Raw genomic sequence first — 21,994 nt, 5'->3', positions numbered from 1 at the left:
CAAACTGACTTGCGTGGAGTCTAAGAGATCTGACTTGATTTGGCTTGGAGAGAGTGAAAGGTGACTCTCGGCTATTCCCTCGCTTGAATGTGCTATGCTTGCTCCTTCCCGGGTACTTTGAACTTCGCAGCAACACAGATTTGACACTAATCTCATATTCCAAGGACATATTCTTCATTTAGAATACATGGGCAAATAATTGAACACAGTTTTAGAGAAAATCTCTCACACATTTCAAACTCTTCAAAGCGCCCGCCCCATCCATCCTTTTGGAAAGACAGCTAGGCCTACCCACGATTTTTACCAAACATTGCTCTATCTATCTAGCACACCGATTGCAGTTGCTCATAGTAGGGCTGGAGCAAAACCCTGCGCACCAGCTCTCCGGAAGTAGAGTTACTCAGCGCATTCTGCAGACATTAATTTTAGCCACAACATTCCTGTATTCTAGGCAACATTTACCACCTATTTAAAAGCATCTGATCAGACTCATTTTATACCATGTTTCATTTGGTCTGTGCATTATCACCCTATTCTCATATATTCGGCCACCTGTTGGGGGGAAATGGCATTCTAAATGGATCTCAACTACGGGCGGGGCTTAGACGTAGCCAGCCTATGATTACAGCACACGAAACACCATCTGTTGTGTTTTGCTTCCGTGAAATCCGAGCCAGTAAATCTATATGCTGTAAGTATAATACATTAGAATGTTCAAACCTACGATTTGCAATACATTTTCAGACATTCTATAGTTCTGTGCAGAATTAAATAGCATAGGCTACAGCGTGCATAATCTAGTTATCTTGTATATTTTGCATTCGTTGCAGTGTAAACTACATTACCTACATTATATAGTCATTTGATTTTCCTACTTAGTGTATTCTGACAATAGAATATGGAGATTGATATGCTATTATCAGCTTAATCTTACAATAATAATCATGTCATACCAGTTTAATAATAAATTAAATAGTGAATGCAATGCAATAACGATTACATCACAACAAGCTTTATGGCTAATTGGCTTTAGCTTCAAATAAGAATTAATGATAAAAAAACACAAATTTCTCTACACTGAAAATATTATGGCATAAAATCTAGAAGAGTCGTTTGAAGAACATCCTCTGTATGACGACGTTTTTTGAGAGGGCGGGCGCATTAACGGGTGCATCAACGGGTGCATCACACCCCCACAGCTGTTCAGCCATTGGCGTCTTCTCTCTAGGATTCGTTCTACAGTCCCTATGTTTTGGTTTAAATGTCTGGCGCGGGATGAGTAGGGAAGGTATAGTCTGGTATTGTGCGCTGCTATGTAACAGTTTTACAATGTAACAAGGCAGGAATTAATTCAAACACATTTTATTTTTGATAAGGGTCTAACAAACGGAAATTAAGAATGGTTACAAAGAGGATCCGAACGGAGTATATGAAGAGATTCAAGGACCCGGAATGGGAAACCTACGCCAAGTGTTATGAGGAGATGATAAAGTACAGACTGACGAGAAGGCTTTTGGAACAAACTCATAATCCGTGGTTTTGGAACAGTGACAGTGACTCGGAATCCAGCAGGTCCACTCCTCAAAAGAATAAAGTTGGGCCATTGGTCCTAAAAGAAGAATCACAACAAGAATGTGAGAGAAAGATTCCACCTAAAGAACCATTGGAACAGAAGATCCCCATTTCAGAAGAACTGCAAGAAGAAGTTGCTTCTCCGGAGACCTCGCCACCCATTGGTAAACATGTTTAAGGTCAATGTTTACAGTTTTATTATCAACTATTTAAATGTTTGTTTCATTATGCATATATCCTCAGTAATTTTCTTACAATGTCTTGCACAATTTCACCTATATATTTGAGATGTTTATGCAGACGGGAATTAGCTGTTAGCTACCAGCTACCAAAGACTCGTGTTTTGTTGTACATGGTCTCTGCCTGGTCAAATAATGTTAAAATAAAACAAATAAATAATGAAACAATAGGACTCTCATACTGATATGTTAAGATGGAAAGATACAACATATTTATATCACACCCTCTGTCTGTTAACTTCTTATGGCTGGGGGCAGTATAGAGTAGCTTGGATGAATAAGGTGCCCAGAGTAAACTGCCTGCTACTCAGGCCCAGAAGCTAAGATGTGCATATTATTAGATTTGGATAGAAAACACTCTGAAGTTTCTAAAACTGTTTGAATGATGTCTGTGAGTATAACAGAACTCATATGGCAGGCAAAAACCTGAGAAGGAATCCAACCAGGAAGTGGGAAATCTGAGGTTTGTAGGTTTGCCTATCCAATATACAGTGTCTATGGGGTCATATTGCACTCCCTAAGGCTTCCACTAGATTGCCAACAGTCTTTAGAACCTTGTTTCAGGCTTCTACTGTGAAGGACGAGGGAATGAGAGCTATTTGAGTCAGGAGTCTGGCAGAGTGCCACGAGCTCACTCAGGCGAGCCCCCGTGAGAGGTAGCTGCGTTCCTTTTCGTTTCTAAAGACAAAGGAATTCTCCGGTTGAAACATTATTGAAGATTAATGTTAAAAACATCCTAAAGATTGATTCTATACATCGTTTGACATGTTTCTACGAACTGTAATGGAATTTTTGGGCTTTTCGTCTGGCCTGCGCGTCATGAATGTGGATTTTTGAACGAAACGCGCAAACAAAAAGGAGGTATTTGGACATAAATTATGGACTTTATCGAACAAAACAAACATTTATTGTGGAACGGATTCCTGGGAGTGCATTCTGATGAAGATCATCAGAAGGTAAGTGAATATTTATAATGCTATTTCTGACTTCTGTTGACTCCACAACATGGCGGGTACCTTTATGGCTTGTTTTTGTGTCTGAGCGCCGTACTCAGATTATTGCATGGTGTGCTTTTTCCGTAAAGTTTTTTTGAAATCGGACACAGCGGTTGCATTAAGGAGAAGTTTATATATAATTCCATGCATAACACTTGTATCTTTTATCAATGTTTATTATGAGTATTTCTGTAAAATAATGTGGCTCTGCAAAATCGCCGGATGTTTTGGAGGCAAAACATTACTGAACATAACGCGCCAATGTAAACTAAGATTTTTGGATATAAATATGAACTTTATCACATAAAACATACATGTATTGTGTAACATGAAGTCCTATGGGTGTCATCTGATGAAGATCATCAAAGGTTAGTGATTCATTTTCTCTCTTTCTGCTTTTTGTGAGTCCTCTCTTTGGCTGGAAAAATGGCTGTGTTTTTCTGTGACTAGGTACTGACCTAACATAATCAGATGGTGTGCTTTTGTCGTAAAGCCTTTTTGAAATCGGACACTGTGGTGGGATTAACAACAAGTTTATCTTTAAAATGGTGTAAAATACTTGTATATTTGAGGAATTTTAATTATGAGATTTCTGTTGTTTGAATTTGGCGCCCTGCACTTTCACTGGCAGTTGTCAAGCCGTAAGAAGTTAACTGTTTCTTCCTACAACACTTGCACATATTAAAAACTAAGGTATACTAAAACAATTATTGAACTCATGAGTATTCCTCATCCCTTCCTAGATGTACAGGGTGCTGTGGACAGAGGCTGTGGAGAGATAGAGGAAGAGAAGCTGGGACAAGGATTAATTGCCTCTGAGTCAGGGAAGAAGCCAGAGGCCCAAACTAAAACCAAACAGTCCAGAAAGCCCCTCAGGGCATGGAGCCAGCTACAGAAGCCCAAAGAGACTGACAAGAAAAACAGGCACCCATTTGCCCTGTATGGAGGGGGTGATAAGCCAGCTGAGATGGCTAGGAAGAAAACTCACAATGTGGGTCCAGCTGCATCAACCAAGGAGGTGATTACTCACTCAGCCAATGCAAATTCCAAAAGGTCTGTCAAGTGTTTAAGTGTAGTAGGTCAATGGGGCGGTTTCTCAGACCCAGATTAAGCCTAGTCCTGAACTAAAAAGAATGTTCAATGGAAAATCTCCGGTAACTGGCCCATAGTATTCCTTTACTTCATTTCACTAACTCTTGTGGTTCTCAGATCCACCAGTCTGCATTAACTCTTGTTGTGGTCCTCAGATCCACCAGTCTGCATTACGGGCCAAAACCAGACGGGAGGTTGAGAAGCAGGTGCAGAAAGTGGACAAGTGGAGAGTGCGGTCTGCAGAGCTGGAGAAAGTGACCATGACCAAACCTGACTTTGACCCCTGGATGACAGAGTACATGCGCTGCTTTTCTGCCAGGTCCTGATAGATATACAGTGAGGGGGGGAAAGTATTTAATCCCCTGCTTATTTTGAAAAACGCATGTCAAAAATATTACAACTTGATTTGCATTTTAATGAGGGAAATAAGTATTTGACCCCTCTGCAAAACATGACTTAGTACTTGGTGGCAAAACCCTTGTTGGCAATCACAGAGGTCAGACGTTTCTTGTAGTTGGCCACCAGGTTTGCACACATCTCAGGAGGGATTTTGTCCCACTCCTCTTTGCAGATCTTCTCCAAGTCATTAAGGTTTCGAGGCTGATGTTTGGCAACTCGAACCTTCAGCTCCCTCCACAGATTTTCTATGGGATTAAGGTCTGGAGACTGGCTAGGCCACTCCAGGACCTTAATGTGCTTCTTCTTGAGCCACTCCTTTGTTGCCTTGGCCGTGTGTTTTGGGTCATTGTCATGCTGGAATACCCATCCACGACCCATTTTCAATGCCCTGGCTGAGGGAAGGAGGTTCTCACCCAAGATTTGACGGTACATGTCCATCGTCCCTTTGATACGGTGAAGTTGTCCTGTCCCCTTAGCAGAAAAAACAACCCCAAAGCATAATGTTTCCACCTCCATGTTTGACGGTGGGGATGGTGTTCTTGGGGTCAAAGGCAGCATTCCTCCTCCTCCAAACACGGCGAGTTGATATCAAAGAGCTCCATTTTGGTCTCATCTGACCACAACACTTTCACCCAGTTGTCCTCTGAATCATTCAGATGTTCATTGGCAAACTTCAGACGGGCATGTATATGTGCTTTCTTGAGCAGGGGGACCTTGCGGGCGCTGCAGGATTTCAGTCCTTCACGGCGTAGTGTGTTACCAATTGTTTTCTTGGTGACTATGGTCCCAGCTGCCTTGAGATCATTGACAAGATCCTCCCGTGTAGTTCTGGGCTGATTCCTCACCGTTCTCATGATCATTGCAACCACGAGGTGAGCTCTTGCATGGAGCCCCAGGCCGAGGGAGATTGACAGTTCTTTTGTGTTTCTTCCATTTGCGAATAATCGCACCAACTGTTGTCACCTTCTCACCAAGCTGCTTGGCGATGGTCTTGTAGCGTATTCCAGCCTTGTGTAGGTCTACAATCTTGTCCCTGACATCCTTGGAGAGCTCTTTGGTCTTGGCCATGGTGGAGAGTTTGGAATCTGATTGATTGATTGCTTCTGTGGACAGGTGTCTTTTTTATACAGGTAACAAACAGATTAGGAGCACTCCCTTTAAGAGCGTGCTCCTAATCTCAGCTCGTTACCTGTATAAAAGACACCTGGGAGCCAGAAATCTTTCTGATTGAGAGGGGGTCAAATACTTATTTCCCTCATTAAAATGCAAATCAATTTATAACATTTTTGACATGTGTTTTTCTGGATTTTGTTGTTGTTATTCTGTCTCTCACTGTTCAAATAAACCTACCATTAAAATTATAGACAGATAATTTCTATGTCAGTGGGCAAACGTACAAAATCAGCAGGGGATCAAATACTTTTTTCCCTCACTGTAGAGTGCAATACTTGTGATAAACATAGGATGGGGAATATGGTATTCGTTATCAAATAGAAAACATAAAGAATGATTTTGTTTCCAAAGTTTGAATTCACCATGCTTTTCTCACAGCTTTTAAAACGTTTTAATGTTCATACAGTACAGTCGTGGCCAAAAGTTTTGAGAATGACACAAATATTAATTTTCACAAAGTCTGCTGCCTCAGTTTGTATGATGGTAATTTGCATATACTCCAGAATGTTATGAAGAGTGATCAGATGAATTATAATTAATTGCAAAGTCCCTCTTTGCCATGCAAATGAACTGAATCCCCCAAAAACATTTCCACTGCATTTCAGCCCTGCCACAAAAGGACCAGCTGACATCATGTCAGTGATTCTCTCGTCAACACAGGTGTGAGTGTTGACGAGGACAAGGCTGGGATCACTCTGTCATGCTGGTTGAGTTCGAATAACTGACTGGAAGCTTCAAAAGGAGGGTGGTGCTTGGAATCATTGTTCTTCCTCTGTCATTCATGGTTACCTGCAAGGAAACACGTGCCGTCATCATTGCTTTGCGCAAAAAGAGCTTCACAGGCAAGGATATTGCTGCCAGTAAGATTGCACCTAAATCAACCATTTATCGGATCATCAAGAAGTTCAAGGAGAGCGGTTCAATTGTTGTGAAGAAGGCTTCAGGGCGCCCAAGAATGTCCAGCAAGCGCCAGGACCGTCTCCTAAAGTTGATTCAGCTGCGGGATTGGGGCACCACCAGTACAGAGCTTGCTCAGGAATGGCAGCAGGCAGGTGTGAGTGCATCTGCACGCACAGTGAGGCAAAGACTTTGGAGGATGGCCTGGTGGAGAACTTTTGGAGAAGGGCAGCAAAGAAGCCACTTCTCTCCAGGAAAAACATCAGGGACAGACTGATATTCTGCAAAAGGGACAGGGTTTGGACTGCTGAGGACTGGGGTAAAGTCATTTTCTCTGATGAATCCCCTTTCCGATTGTTTGGGGTATCCGGAAAAAAGCTTGTCCGGAGAAGACAAGGTGAGCGCTACCATCAGTCCTGTGTCATGCAGTAAAGCATCCTGAGACCATTCATGTGTGGGGTTGCTTCTCAGCCAAGGGAGTGGGCTCACTCACAATTTTGCCTAAGAACACAGCCATGAATAAAGAATGGTACCAACACATCCTCTGAGAGCAACTTCTCCCAACCATCCAGGAACAGTTTGGTGATGAACAATGCCTTTTCCAGCATGATGGAGCACCTTGCCATAAGGTAAAAGTGATAACTAAGTGGCTCGGGGAACAAAACATCGATATTTTGAGTCCATGGCCAGGAAACTCCCCAGACCTTAATCCCATTGAGAACTTGTGGTTAATCCTCAAGAGGCGGGTAGACAAACAAAAACCCACAAATTCTGACAAATTCCAAGCATTGATTATGCAAGAATGGGCTGCCATCAGTCAGGATGTGGCCCAGAAGTTAATTGACAGCATGCCAGGGCGGATTGCAGAGGTCTTGAAAAACAAGGGTCAGCAAATATTGACTCTTTGCATCAACTTCATGTAATTGTCAATAAAAGCCTTTGAGACTTATGAAATGCTTGTAATTATACTTCAGTATTCCATAGTAACATCTGACAAAAATATCTAAAGGCACTGAAGCAGCAAACTTTGTGAAAATTAATATTTGTGTCATTCTCAAAACTTAAAAGTTTGGACACACCTGCTCCTTCCAGGGTTTTTCTTTATCTTTACTATTTTCTACATTGTAGAATAATAGTGAAGACTTCAAAACTGAAATAACACACATGGAATCATGTAGTAACCAAAAAAGTGTAAAACAAATCAAAATATCTTTTACATTTAAGATTCTTCAAAGTAGTCACTCGTTGCCTTGATAGCTTTGCACACACTGGCATTCTCTCAACCAGCTTCATGAGGTAGTTACCTGGAAAGCATTTAAATGAACAGGTGTACCTTCTTAAAAGTTCATTTGTGTAATTTTTTTCCTTCTTAATGCGTTTTGAGCCAATCAGTTGTGTTGTGACTAGGTAGGGTTAGTATACAGAAGATAGCCCTATTTGGTAAAAGACCAAGTCCATATTATGTCAAAAACAGCTAAAATATGCAAAGAGGAACGACAGTCCATCATTACTTTAAGACATGAAGGTCAGTCAATCTGGAACATTTCAAGAACTTTTCAAGTTTCTTCAAGTGCAGTCGCAAAAACCATCAAGCGCTATGATGAAACTGGCTCTCACGAGGACCGCCACAGGGAAGGAAGACCCAGAATTACCTCTGCTGCAGAGGATAAGTTCATTAGAGTTACCAGCCTCAGAAATTGCAGCCCAAATAAATGCTTCCCAGAGTTCAAGTAAGACATCAACATCATGTGTTCAGAGGAGACCGCGTGAATCAGGCCTACATGGTCGAATTGCTGCAAAGAAACCACTACTAAAGGACACCAATAAGAAGAAGAGACTTGTTTTGTCCAAGAAACACGAGCAATGGACATTAGACTGGTGGAAATCTGTCCTTTGGTATGATGAGTCCAAATTTGAGATTTTTGGTTCCAACCGCCGTGTCTTTGTGAGACACAGTGTAGGTGAATGGATGATCTCCGCATGTGTGGTTCCCACCGTGAAGAATGGAGGAGGAGGTGTGGGGGTGCTTTGTGGTGACACTGCCAGTGGTTTATTTAGAATTCAAGGCACACTTAACCAGCATGGCTACCACAGCATTCTGCAGCAATACGCCATCCCATGTGGTTTGGGCTTAGTGGGACTATCATTTGTTTTTCAACAGGACAATCACCCAACACACCTCCAGGCTGTGTATGGGCTATTTGACCAGTAAGGAGAGTGATGTAGTGCTGCATTAGATGGCCTGGCCTCCACAATCCCCCAACCTCATCCAAATTGAGATGGTTTGGGATGAGTTGGACCGCAGAGTGATGGAAAAGCAGCCAACAAGTGCTCAGCATATGTGGGAACTCCTTCAAGACTGTTGGAAAGCATTCCAGGTGAAGCTGGTTGAGAGAATGCCTAGATGACAGGTTTGCACACTCTTGGCAAATGGTGGCTACTTTGAAGAATCTGAAATATAAAATATATTTGGATTTGTTTAAATTTGAGGGTTACTACATGATTCCATATGTGTTATTTCATAGTTTTGATGTCTTCACTATTATTCTACAATGTAGAAAATAGTAAAAAATAAAGAAAAACCCTTGAATGAGTAGATGTGCCCAAACTTTTGACTGGTACTGTATATTCCTTAGTCCCTACAAAGTATTGCATCCAAATCATGCATTAACTTAATTCAAGTTTCACAACGGTCATGCACAAAATCCTCTGAATGCTGGAATTATTTATCTTGCAGTAACAATGTGCACTAAATAGTCCTCTGTTTGTGAAATCCCAATACCACCGTCCAAAGGTATTTATACACAGAATGACACTAGATAGTCCTGGTCTCAGCTTATTGCACCGCCAGGCCCCAGCCCCCAGCCAAGGGTTATTCTCAGGAGGCATTAGGCTTAGGCGGTATACTGGGGTTCTTTGAAATACAGACAGTATGATTTTCAAAACCATCTAGCAGAGGGCACGTGCTACGCCACTGCTTATAACTAACTAAAAGTTCATTTATTTGGCACGTTAGATAGTTATTTCCAGCTCAGGACTCCAGCTATGCATTTGGTTTGCTGACCTGCAAGATCAAGCTTATTGGTTACAACTGAAACAATCAATTCCCTCCTGTATCAAGATCCCTGCTGCCTAAATGAGCTTTTTGCGTTATTTTTTAAGTTTGGAAAGAAATAGCGCTCCTTGTGTGCACTGCAAGTAATACTGTATGGTACAGGAACCGTGTGAAGGTATGACAATCTGGACACAGCATAGATGTCATTGATAAAATTCTCCCAAAAGTGACCTCAATAGCACATTGCCCTCAGTGACAACGTTCTGTACATACTGTAGATAATGAAGGTCAAAATGTACTTTATGTGGATGTTCTCATGGTCAAATCTATTTTTTGGGGTGGTTCAGTATTATGTTATGGTCTTCTGTTATCATATATTAATTTGATTTGTCAGTATTATGTTTTAACACCACAGGTTTTATTTCCATGTAAAAGACCATAAGACAACGTTTAGAACTAATTTGGATTAAATAATGAGCAATAAATAGATGCAATACGTTGTAAATAACTAATATTATGTTTCAAATAGCTACAACAGGGCCAATGCCTTCGATTACAATGATCATAACCACAGGATGCATGACATGTAATAATCTACCAGTACCGGATAACATTTGATTCACTGATATCTGTGTGAGTAAGCTGCAGTACACAAAATGTCGATGTTGTGAAGTATAGAACAATAACAATTTACTGCAGCCATTACATTGAGGTCTTGATTTACTTCAAGCTATGGGACATCTTCCTGTCAGTATAATGACTTGTCGGTGCTAAAGTCAATATGTTTATGTGAGGCTACATTACTTGGAATAAAGCCAGTAGGACTAGTGAGTCTAGATCACAGACAACCTGTAAGGAGGGAGCTAATGTCCAGCTCCAACAGATGAAAAATGTCTCCACTATTGTCTTGTTTAAGTGTTATTTTGTATGTTCAAACTTAAATGTTTACGCTTTTACACATTTAATGGTACTGATACTGAGATCAGATTGCATTTTGATATTGTGTGCTATGCTTAAAATAATGAATAAACTACTTTTTTTACTGAATTGTGTGACTTGGAAAACATCCAACAGAAAATATTTATGACAGTAATGAGATTGAAAGGCATATTTCACCTGGATACTCAACAATTCGTCAGCACAACCACAAATATGCCTCAAATTATATCTAATGTTGGAATGTCAATTAACAAAAATATGGACAATGCCATCCATTACTATGCTCATGTGTTACATTAAGGGGACAAGACGGAAGGTGGGGAGAGGACATACCATCATGTAGTAGTGATGGGCATTTTCTGTACTGTAACTGGCAGTGCCTTCTCTCATGATGAACGTCATAATCTTCAAAAAACTAGTAGATCGGTCCTACCCTGAGGGGGGGAGGGGATCAGTGGATTTACTGTCAGTCATCTCAACACAATGGTGGCATTGCAGGTTGTCATATCTGCAGTCACGTCGAGCCTGATGAAGTGTTACATGTCTCGGGAACCATATTAATATATAGCGATCTTGCTCCAGCAAACGGTCAATCTAAGCAGAGACACAATGACATTCTGGAGCCTGCCATTTCTAACAGGGAACTGAAAAGTCCCGATCTGCATTGGGAAAAGGGTAATTGAATGAAATGACTGGCGTCAATATTAACTTTGGTGCAAGGTGTCAAAAGGTAAGTAGATCACCGTGCATTAGCTGCCAGTCTGTGAGCCAGCTTATACACCTATTTAATAACAAAACCTGCACAACTCCATAACTATACAATTACACAGCTATTACTAATTAGACTGTTACTAGTTTTATTGAATCAAATTTTATTGGTCACATACACATGGTTAGCAGATGTTAATGCGAGTGTAGTAAAATGCTTGTGCTTCTAGTTCCGACCATACAGTAATACCTAACAAGTAATCTAACAATTTCACAACAACTACCTTATACACACACACAAGTGTAAAGGAATGAATAAGAATATGTACATATAAATATATGGATGAGCGATGGCTGAACGGCATAGGCAAGATGCAGTAAATGGTATAGAGTACAGTATATACATATGAGATGAGTAATATAGGGTATGTAAACATTATATAAAGTGGTATTGTTTAAAGTGACTATTGAAACATTTATTACATCCAATTTTTTATTATTAAAGTGGCTAGAGATTTGAGTCAGTATGTTGGCAGCAGCCACTCAATGTTAGTGATGGCTGTTTAACAGTCTACTGGCCTTGAGATAGAAGCTGTTTTTCAGTCTCTCGGTCCCAGCTTTGATGCACCTGTACTGACCTCACCTTCTGGATGATAGCGGGGTGAACAGGCAGTGGCTCGGGTGGTTGTTGTCCTTGATGATCTACACAGGTAGACTTACTATAGTAATTAATTACAGGTAGAATGTTATAGTAAGTGTTATTACACAGGTAGAATGTGTATAGAAAGTGTTATTACACAGGTAGAATGTTACTATAGTAATTGGTGTTTTTGCACAGGTAGAATATTACTACAGTAATTAGTGTTATTACACAGGTAAAACGTTACTATAGGAAGTGTTATTATACAGGTATTATATTACTATAGTAATTAGTGTTACACAGGTAGACTTACTATAGTAATTACAGTGTTATTACAGGTAGAACAGCAACTTCATTTGTAGTGTTACCAAGTATTCGAAATGGATATTACAGACACACTTAATAAAGTAAGAGGAATCACCTTGTCACAATTTACACAATTTTGTTATACTTTATTTAAAAAAAGAGTAGCTATATTATTGAGAGTACATTTTTAAAAGCATGAGTCATAACAATTAGGGAAAACAACTAATAATATCAACACAAAGAACATGACAAACGGGTCAATGAAACGGCAGGCGTGAGACAGTGCCGATTGATAATTCTCACCGTAACATGACAAACAGGTCGATGCAACCAGCAGGCGTGAGACAGTCCTGATTGATAATTCTCACCGTAACATGACAAAGGAAAATGTGATGTCAAAATTGATTGATTATTCTTCAGCAAATAATGAAATACTGTGATATTCAGTCCATAAAACATGCTTTGAGGTACTTAAATGATATATTCTTTATACAGATAGTACTGTACATAATGCAAGATGCTGTGGGTAGGGATAGGGCAGCAGTACAGGGGTGTAAGTAAAATTCCAGGGCCCGTAATCATTTAGCGTCTCTGATTAAGTGTGCTGATCGAGGATCAGGTCCCCTGTCCATGTTGTCTTATTCATTATGATCTAAGAGGAAAAATAAATAATATCAGCACTCTGACTTAGAGACGCATTATGAATACGGCCTAGATGATTGAAGGGCTTGGTCCACTCTTAGAGGAGATTGGAACAGGGGCATCTCTGCCTGTGTCTGAGGGGTCCAGGAACAAGCTCAGCATTCCAGATTGGGGCCAGAAATCCAGGGCTCTCTATGGATCACTGATGGAACATCCGGAAGTTGGGAAGTTAGAAAAAGGTCAGGGAAGAGTCGCTCGGCCACGATGTATCATGTTCCCTACATCTGTCATCTGGGTCTTCACCAACCTGCCTGGAAACAAGGACAGAGAGCTTTGAATCCAATATACACCCAGGCACACAGGTGAGTAGCGATCTTGTAGCCCCTTTATTAGCCCCTTTAGCCGAGACATCTGTGTCAATGTGCAATTAACAGAGTTACAACTGCGGGCTGGCAATACTTGGCAGTTACTCAACTCTACACTCTGTAATTAACAAGCTAATTGATGATTTCTGTCTGCAGACATTGTACCCCTCTATTTATGCCTGGCAATTTTTGTGAAACACTACAACACCCAAATAAGGCACTTCAGAGACCCTTTACCCAACAGGAGTCAGGAGAATCTCGGGTTAAATATATATCTGCCCAGAGGGAACACTGTATCGACCCCAGTTGTGTGGAGCCGCATCCAGACAGCTTAGCAGGGAGGCTCGTCATTCTCATGACCTTTACCCTCCCCTCTACCAAAAGAGGTGGAGTCGGTTTGAGTGGCTATGGTTCTGTATCACCGACATATTAGCCACTTGGGAGCTGGAGGACCGAAATAGATAGATGGCTCCTCCCTCTGTGAGATACCTAAAAACAGCCCCCTGGCCTCAATCCAACCCCCCCCCCCCCCCCCATTACCACAGGGGGAGACACAGTACCATAAAGAGGCTCTAGACTTAGGGAGTTACATTTGGGACACAGACTTACACTTAGCCCTGAAGTAGTTTCAGAGATCACGTTGGAGCAACAGAAAATAAAACATTGCAAACCATTCAGGGAAACCATTTGAGAAGTACATGCATCAGCATTCTGACAATGTTTTATTTTATTTCTGATCCACATTTTAATGTACGGACAGATATAGAGGGGTACATGAAGTAGTTAAGGGCTCGAACCCGTCTCCGAGGGGGCATGTGATGAGCTTAAATTAACAGATGAAACTGACAACAATAATGGCGATCAAACTAGCAGTCTTTCAGCATTTGGTGAATTATGGACAAATCTTTAAAGCTCATGGATTTGCATCTCAAAATGCTCCATGCAATGAAACTGCCTCAACTGTGAAATGGAGAAGACTTTTGAATGGCCTCTTATATAACATGTGAAAAGCAACATCTACGATTACAACTTTATCTGTGCCTGCTATTTTGAGAGGCGGCAGTTTGGATGTCACTAAACTGAGCTATTAATTGAGTTACTTGTGTGATAACGCCAGGGCAAGTCCCAGACCAGAATCCTTTGCAGTAGGCAGCAGTCTCTCACCTTTGATCTGGGCACACTGAGCTTGTTCACTAACAGCCACATTCCTGGGCGCTCTCGGCCTGTCCCCTGCGAGGGGAGCGCAGCTGTCGCAGCGCCGCGTCTCCGTACTGGATCCCTGATCCCATCCGCTCCGGGTCCAACTCTCCTGGAAGAGAAGAGAGAGATTAAAAGAGAGAGAGAGAGGAAGGTTGAAATAAATTCCCTGAGCTGAAACAGTTCAGCTGGTAAACTATGCTTTCATTGCTGTTGGTTAAGGTGAGAAGACACTGATAGCCGAGAGATACCCGACTCTATCTTGTTGAGAATTTTCCTAGCACACTGCACAAAGGCCTCCTCCACGTTCTCCCCTGTCAGAGCACTGGTCTCCAGAAACATCAGCTCTGAAACAGACAAGACAGCGGGACACAATATTAACATGGACTATCCTTAATGGATAGGAAACCCAGTGCTCTATTCAATAAGTAAAGCCGAAGTGATACAGAATGCACAATGGAAATTTAAAAAGTAATTTCTGATTCAAATCAAATGTTATTTGTCATGTGCTCCAAATACAACAGGTGTAGACCTTACAGTGAAAGGCTTACTTACAAGCCCTTAACCAACAATGCAGTTTTAAGAAAAATAAGTGTTAAGTAAAAACTAGATGAGTAAAAATAAAAAATGTAAGTAACAAATAATTAAAGAGCAGCAGTAAAACAACAATAGCGAGGCTATATACAGGGGATACGGGTATAGAGCCAATGTGCGGGGGCACCGGTTTCTCGAGGTAATATGTACATGCAGGTAGAGTTAAAGTGACTCTACCTGGAGCGGACATAAGCAGTGTTTACCATGAATACAGTCACTGCTAATGCGAAAACATTGCCTTTAAATTTCAATCACGCTGCAACACTGAACTTCTGTGATATGGATTGAATAGAGCCCTAAATCAGCATTTAGCTGTGGAGGACATGAAGCTGCCAAGGTTCTGTGTGCACTAGTTCACACAGTGTTGTCCTACAGTGACCTCTAGTGGGGCATGGAAAACACTCAAATTAGGATCTTATGGTAATTGCTTCACCTTGGCGTCTGTGGAATTCCTAGACGTTCAGGTCTACAGCAGTGTCTAGAGGGTAGGAGCTACCTTTTTGGGTGATATATAACAAGCGTTTTAGAGCAGGAGTGCTGATCTAGGATCAGCTTAGCTTTCTTGAACACAATGACTAAAATGACAGAAGACCTGCTCCTGAATCAGCACTCCCAGTCAGACGCTTGATACATACCGCCGTTGGATTTCAGTGTTAAGCGGGATCATCATTCATACTAAAACCCACCATTTTCCTGAGCAAAGCGAGACGCCTCCAGGAAGGTGACCTCCCTGTCTGCGTCCAAGTCCTTCTTGTTACCACACAGGATGATGACAATATTTTGGCTGGCCAGCATCCTGGCGTCTGTCAGCCAGTTTGTCAAGGCGTTGTAGGTTTCCCGGCTGAGGACGATGAGGTCAGATAGATAAAATAGATTGAGAGGACGAGAGCAGTGAAGACACAGATGAGATGGTTGTTTCCATGAATCAAATTTGACTTTAGAAAGGTTAGAGCAGTGTTTCCAAAAAAAGATGACAGGAGCCAATGTGCTACCAATGAGTCATATATCTAAACTCAGCAAAAAAATAAACGTCCCTTTTTAAAGGACCCTGTCTTTTAAAGATAATTCGTAAAAATCCAAATAACTTCGCAGATCTTCATTGTAAAGGGTTTAAACACTGTTTCCCATGCTTGTTCAATAAACCATGAACAATTAATGAACATGCACCTGTGGAACGGTCGTTAAGACACTAACAGCTTACAGACGGTAGGCAATTAAGGTCACAGTTATGAAAACTTAGGACACTAAAGAGGCCTTTCTACTGACTATGAAAAACACCAAAAGAAAGATGCCCATGGTCCCTGCTCATCTGCGTGAACGTGCTTTAGGCATGCTGCAAGGAGGCATGAGGACTGCAGATGTGGCCAGGGCAATAAATTGCAATGTCCTAAGACACCGCTACAGGGAGACAGGACGCACAGCTGATCATCCTCGCAGTGGCAGACCACGTGTAACAACACCTGCACAGGATCGGTACATCCGAAACATCACACCTGCAGGACAGGTACAGGATGGCAACACCAGGAACGCACAATCCCTCCATCAGTGCTCAGACTGTCCTCAATAGGCTGAGCGATGCTGGATTGAGGGTTTATAGGCCTGTTGTAAGGCAGGTCCTCACCAGACATCACCAGCAACAACGTCACCTATGGGCACAAACCCACCGTCGCTGGACCAGACAGGACTGGGAAAAAGTGCTCTTCACTGACGAGTCGTGGTTGTCTCACCAGGGGTGTTGGTGGAATTCGTGTTTATTGTTGAAGGAATGAGCGTTACACCGAGGCCTGTACTCTGGAGCGGAATTGAGTTGGAAGTGGAGGGTCCGTCATGGTCTGGGGCGGTGTGTCACAGCATCATCGGACTGAGCTTGTTGTCATTGCAGGCAATCTCAACGCTGTGCGTTACAGGGAAGACATCCTCCTCCCTCATGTGGTACCCTTCCTGCAGGCTCATCCTGACATGACCCTCCAGCATGACAATGCCACCAGCCATACTGCTCGTTCTGTGCGTGATTTCCTGCAAGACAGGAATGTCAGTGTTCTGCCATGGCCAGCGAAGAGCCCGGATCTCAATCCCATTGAGCACGTCTGGGACCTGTTGGATCGGATGGTGAGGACTAGGGCCATTTCCCCCTAGAAAAGTCTGGGAACTTGTAGGTGCCTTGGTGGAAGAGTGGGGTAACATCTCACAGCAAGAACTGACAAATCGGGTGCAGTCCACGAGGAGGAGATGCACTGCAGTACTTAATGCAGCTGGTGGCACACCAGAAACTGACTGTTACTTTTGATTTTGACCCCCCCCTTTGTTCAGGGACACATTATTCCATTTATTTTAGTCACATGTCTGTGGAACTTGTTCAGTTTATGTCTCAGTTGTTGAATCTTGTTATGTTCATACAAATATTTACACGTTAAGTTTGCTGAAAATATACGCAGTTGACAGTGAGAGGATGTTTCTTTTTTCCCTGAGTTTAGGTCCCCTAGAGTCGTGCTCATGTACTAAATTCAATATGTCTTTTTAGAAACATTTGTTGTTTATTCACAAAGATGGATGACAGTGTAACGGATGTGAAATGGCTAGCTAGTTAGTGGTGGTGCGCGCTAATAGCGTTTCAATCGGTTACGTCACTCGCTTTGAGACCTTGAAGTAGTGGTTCCCCTTGCTCTGCAAGGGCCACGGCTTTTGTGGAGCGATGGGTAACGATGCTTCATGGGTGACTGTTGTTGATGTGTGCAGAGGGTCCCTGGTTCGCGCCCGGGTCGGGATGAGGGGACGGACGTAAAGTTAAACTGTTACATTGATGCTGTTGACCCGGATCACTGGTTGCTGCGGAAAAGGAGGAGGTCGAAAGGGGGGTGAGTGTAACGGATGTGAAATGGCTAGCTAGTTAGCGGTGGTGCGCGCTAATAGCGTTTCAATCGGTTACGTCACTCGCTTTGAGACCTTGAAGTAGTGGTTCCCCTTGCTCTGTGGAGCGATGGGTAACGATGCTTCGTAGATAACTGTTGTTGATGTGTGCAGACGGTCCCTGGTTCGCGCGAGGGGACGGACATAAAGTTAAACTGTTACAACAGCTCCAAAACAGCATACTCCTTGAAGGTAACCCATAATAAAGCATGTATTATTTCTCCTGACTTACCTGGTGATGTCATACACAAGCAGCGCTCCTGCAGCGCCTCTGTAGTAACTCCGCGTCACAGATCTGGGAGAGAATAACAATTGTAACATCACTTTGAAATACATCATTGAACCACCTGGGACATTTTACACATCAGAACTGCATTTATTAAATTGACATTATCCATCTCCTACTCCAAATATAGCTAGCTATACATAACAGCATTTAGTGCTGTCCTCCAAAGATGATCAGGTGCCATCCAAGTCGCAAAACAAAATCCTACATGGTGCTCAGTAGTAGTGCTTCAGAATTTTAGCTGCACTCCACATTAGTAACTCCCCAACATCAGCATTTTAGCAGCGCTAAAATAAATTATGGCCATATTGGCCATTATTTATTTCCTTACTGTTCTAAGGATCTGGCACCAGTTCTCTAATGGTCGCCTGGAGATGAAACGGTCCAAGTGTAACGGATGTGAAATGGCTAGCTAGTTAGCGGGTACGCGCTAATAGCGTTTCAATCAGTTACGTCACTTGCTCTGAAACCGAGAAGTAGTGGTTCCCCTTGCTCTGCAAGGGCCGCGGCTTTTGTGGAGCGATGGGTAACGACGCTTCGTGGGTGACTGTTGTTGATGTGTGCAGAGGGTCCCTGGTTCGCGCCCGGGTCGGGGCGAGGGGACGGACGTAAAGTTATACTGTTACACAAGCTGGTTTGAATAAAATGTCTGATGCCCTGCCACAGTATGAGTAGGTATGTGAAATGCTGTCTTGTATCATACCTGAATCTCTCTTGTCCTGCAGTGTCCCAGATTTGGAGTTTGACATATTTGTTCCCCACGTTGATTATCTTTGAGCCAAACTCCACTCCGATGGTGTGATTCGAATCGTCTTTGACTGCGATTTAAATTAAATCGTTTCATGTTAATAGCACAACACATCAGTTGATCACAACATATTTATTGATTCAAAGCTCTTTTAACCTTAAAGTGTAGCTTGTACCTAAAATACATGTTATAGCTAGCTAGATAGGAAGTACATGTCAGTACAATCCAGGCATTGGACAGGACTTACATCTCTTCTCAATAAACTGGTGAAGAAGACATGATTTTCCAGTTCCGGCATTCCCAATCACTAGGAATTTGAACAGGAAGTCTAGAAGAGGGAAAACAAACTTCATTTTTATTCATATTCATTGTAATCATTAGATCATGCATATTCATTAGGCTAGTTGGATAGCTAGCTAGTTAACATGTGTACACGAACAACGCATTTGCAATGCCAATCATCCAGCAGCACAGCACCCGGCTTAATCAGCTTGCTATAACTAACGTTAGCTGAACTAACGCATTTTTTTTGCTTCATGTATAGCTAGCTACTTTTTCGCCGACATTTAACGTTAGCTACTGTCGCTCTCTGAAATGTAGAGGATTGTCTAGATAAGAAACCAATTAGCTCATGATGACATTTGACAGAGATGCAAGCTATCTAGCTAAAGCTATACCCCCATCAACGAGTAAACAGGAAACGCTAACGTTAGCTAGCTAGCATAGGCTATTTGTTTTGATAGAGACATAGCAATGACGTTACACCTGCTCCATCGTCGCCTCTGGATATCTATTGTAATGCGACCTTACTGTACTAGTGAATATTTCCTACCGTATGTCTCAGACATGGCCAGGGTTGTGTTTTGTTAGCTAGTTAAAATAGTTATGTCCACTTGTTTTTCTTGAGGCAAAGCAGCTTCGAAATAAAAATAATAATTGAAGGAAAATCCCTAATGATATCCGTGAATCCTACTGGATTTTCACTCTCACTTCCCGTAGAACGCTTTTTCAAAATAAAAGTTGCATCAATCAACATAAAAATATCTATATATTATAGCAACTACAGTTATGTTGAAAGACATTTAACTTAATGTATTACTATTTTAGAGGAATCGGATTAGGCTACTTTTGTATTACTTCTATTTCTAACACCCAGATCTATATTTTAAACTGGAATAGGTACATTTTATTCAGAAAATGTGTGCTTTTTTCAACTATTACTATTGGTTTTAGATCTATTGTCTAGCTAGACATGTTGTTAGCATTTTGTCTTGATTAGAGCTAGCCTGGTCTCAGATCTGCTATCATTGTCAAGCCACACATGTTTGCATGACAATGAGTGACAAAGCATCGGTATGATGGCACAAACAGACTGGCTTTCAACAATATTTGGTCTCATAGTTGGCCACGATCTTAAGTCTAGTTGGTCTGGATCTAGGGGTAGAGGCCAAGTATGTTGGTCTATATACTGATATACTAAAGACTAGTTAGATGTCTAGTTGGTATGATTGGTTTGATTTAGTTGGCCTAGACCTAAATCTATAATGAACTTAGATATTTAGCTTGTCTAGTCTTGGTCTATGTTATAGTTAGATGTGTAGTTGTGCCTATCTATAATAAAGGATAGCTATTTATTAAGATTGATCAGTACACAAAGAACCTGCTATTGCAGCTTCTCATAAGAAGAGAAGCTTGGTGGTAAACATGGTATACTGTAGAACAGGTTGTTTGTGGTCTAATATACCGCGGCTGTTAGCCAATCAGCATTCAGGGCTCGGTGTCACACAGTTTATACTGTAGAACAGGTTGTTTGTTTATAGGTCATTTTCTTGTATGGTTTGCCCGATTCCTACAGAGTAAAGTACATGTACATTGAAGGTGAAATGCAAAGGCAATTACATAAATATTACTTCACAAGTTATACCTGTCTAATGGTTCATGTATGATTGAATCAGATTGTACATGAGCTTCTGTATAGACCTAGGCATATTGTTTGTCTCAGAATAAAATTGATATTGTCTACAAAATAAAAACAAGTAGGCTACCAATACGATGCAGAAAACTATAGTAAACCATTTACAGATAATATATGCAAAGAATACATATAAGTAGGAGAAGCTCAGTCTTCAGTGGTATATATAGCCTATAGTGGTACAGTTGAAGTCGGAAGTTTCCATACACTAAGTTGACTGTGCCTTTAAACAGCTTGGAAAATTCCAGAAAATGATGTCATGGCTTTAGAAGCTTCTGATAGGCTAATTGACATAATTTGAGTCAATTAGAGGTGTACCTGTGGATGTATTTCAAGGCCTACCTTCAAACTCAGTGCCTCTTTGCTTGACATCATGGGAAAATCAAAAGAAATCAGCCAAGACCTCAGATAAAAAAAATTGTAGACCTCCATAAGTCTGGTTCATCCTTGGGAGCAATTTCCAAACGCCTGAAGGTACCACGTTCATCTGTACAAACAATAGTTTGCACGTATAAACACCATGGGACCAAGCAGCCATCATACCGCTCAGGAAGGAGACGCGTTCAGCACCTTGTGAAGATGCTGGAGGAAACGGGTACAAAAGTATCTGTATCCATAGTAAAACGAGTGTTATATCGACATAACCTGAAAGGCCGCTCAGCAAGGAAGAAGCCACTGCTCCAAAACCGCCATAAAAAAGCCAGACTACGGTTTGCAACTGCACATGGGGACAAAGAGCGTACTTTTTTGAGAAATGTCCTCTGGTCTGATGAAACAAAAATAGAACTGTTTGGCCATAATGACCATTGTTATGTTTGGAGGAAAAAGGGGGATGCTTGCAAGCCGAAGAACACCAGCCCAACCGTGAAGCATGGGATGGCAGCATCATGTTGTTGGGGTGCTTTGCTGCAGGAGGGACTGGTGCACTTCACAAAATAGATGGCATCATGAGGTGGGAAATTATGTGGATATATTAAAACAACATCTCAAGACATCAGTCAGGAAGTTAAAGCTGGGTCGCAAATGGGTCTTCCAAATGGACAATGACCCCAAGCATACTTCCAAAGTAGTGGCAAAATGGCTTAAGGACATCAAAGTCAAGGTATTGGAGTGGCCATCACAAAGCCCTGACCTCAATCCTATAGGCAGAACTGAAAAAGCGTGTGCGAGTAAGCAGGCCTGCAAACCTGACTCAGTTACACCAGCTCTGTCAGGAGGAATGGGCCAAAATTCACCCAACTTATTGTGGGAAGCTTGTGGAAGGCTAC

At 41.8% G+C, this 21,994-nt stretch overlaps 2 protein-coding genes across 3 annotated transcripts; one reads left to right on the top strand and one right to left on the bottom strand.

The window, feature by feature from the left end:
• The first annotated feature begins 632 nt into the window (after positions 1-632).
• On the top strand, positions 633-4,274 carry ccsapb (centriole, cilia and spindle-associated protein b). Its single transcript, XM_038990670.1, has 4 exons — positions 633-691; positions 1,377-1,736; positions 3,550-3,824; positions 4,054-4,274. The coding sequence occupies exons 2-4, from the start codon at positions 1,400-1,402 to the stop codon at positions 4,222-4,224; spliced, it is 783 nt and encodes a 260-aa protein (XP_038846598.1). The 5' UTR covers positions 633-691; positions 1,377-1,399; the 3' UTR covers positions 4,225-4,274.
• A 7,860-nt stretch (positions 4,275-12,134) lies between these two features.
• Positions 12,135-20,938, bottom strand: LOC120046829 (ras-related protein Rab-4A-like). 2 transcript variants are annotated; one of them, XM_038992368.1, is made up of 8 exons: positions 19,587-20,938; positions 19,002-19,082; positions 18,710-18,824; positions 17,953-18,015; positions 15,500-15,654; positions 14,471-14,566; positions 14,187-14,331; positions 12,135-12,968 (listed from the first exon to the last, which is right to left on the bottom strand). In XM_038992368.1, the coding sequence occupies exons 1-7, from the start codon at positions 19,600-19,602 to the stop codon at positions 14,216-14,218; spliced, it is 642 nt and encodes a 213-aa protein (XP_038848296.1). In that variant the 5' UTR covers positions 19,603-20,938; the 3' UTR covers positions 12,135-12,968; positions 14,187-14,215. The 2 variants fall into 2 exon arrangements, with proteins under 2 accessions (XP_038848296.1, XP_038848295.1); XM_038992367.1 differs by lacking the exon at positions 19,587-20,938 and having other exon boundaries at positions 19,002-19,569.
• Positions 20,939-21,994: the final 1,056 nt, after the last annotated feature.

This window comes from Salvelinus namaycush, chromosome 4 (genome assembly GCF_016432855.1).
Source record: "Salvelinus namaycush isolate Seneca chromosome 4, SaNama_1.0, whole genome shotgun sequence".
Lineage (NCBI taxonomy): Eukaryota > Metazoa > Chordata > Actinopteri > Salmoniformes > Salmonidae > Salvelinus > Salvelinus namaycush.
The sequence above is the reverse complement of the archived record's forward strand: the minus strand, read 5'-3'. Positions and strand labels throughout refer to the sequence as shown.

Coding starts and splice junctions, on each gene's coding strand:
- ccsapb (XM_038990670.1), top strand. CDS start 1,400: ATGGTTACAAAGAGGATCCGAACGGAGTATATGAAGAGATTCAAGGAC. Junction 1,737..3,549: donor GGAGACCTCGCCACCCATTG/GTAAACATGTTT, acceptor ATCCCTTCCTAG/ATGTACAGGGTGCTGTGGAC. Junction 3,825..4,053: donor CAGCTGCATCAACCAAGGAG/GTGATTACTCAC, acceptor TGTGGTCCTCAG/ATCCACCAGTCTGCATTACG.
- LOC120046829 (XM_038992367.1), bottom strand. CDS start 19,107: ATGAAGTTTGTTTTCCCTCTTCTAGACTTCCTGTTCAAATTCCTAGTG. Junction 15,655..17,952: donor CTTGTGTATGACATCACCAG/GTAAGTCAGGAG, acceptor CATCGTCCTCAG/CCGGGAAACCTACAACGCCT. Junction 14,332..14,470: donor TCTCAACAAGATAGAGTCGG/GTATCTCTCGGC, acceptor CTTCTCTTCCAG/GAGAGTTGGACCCGGAGCGG.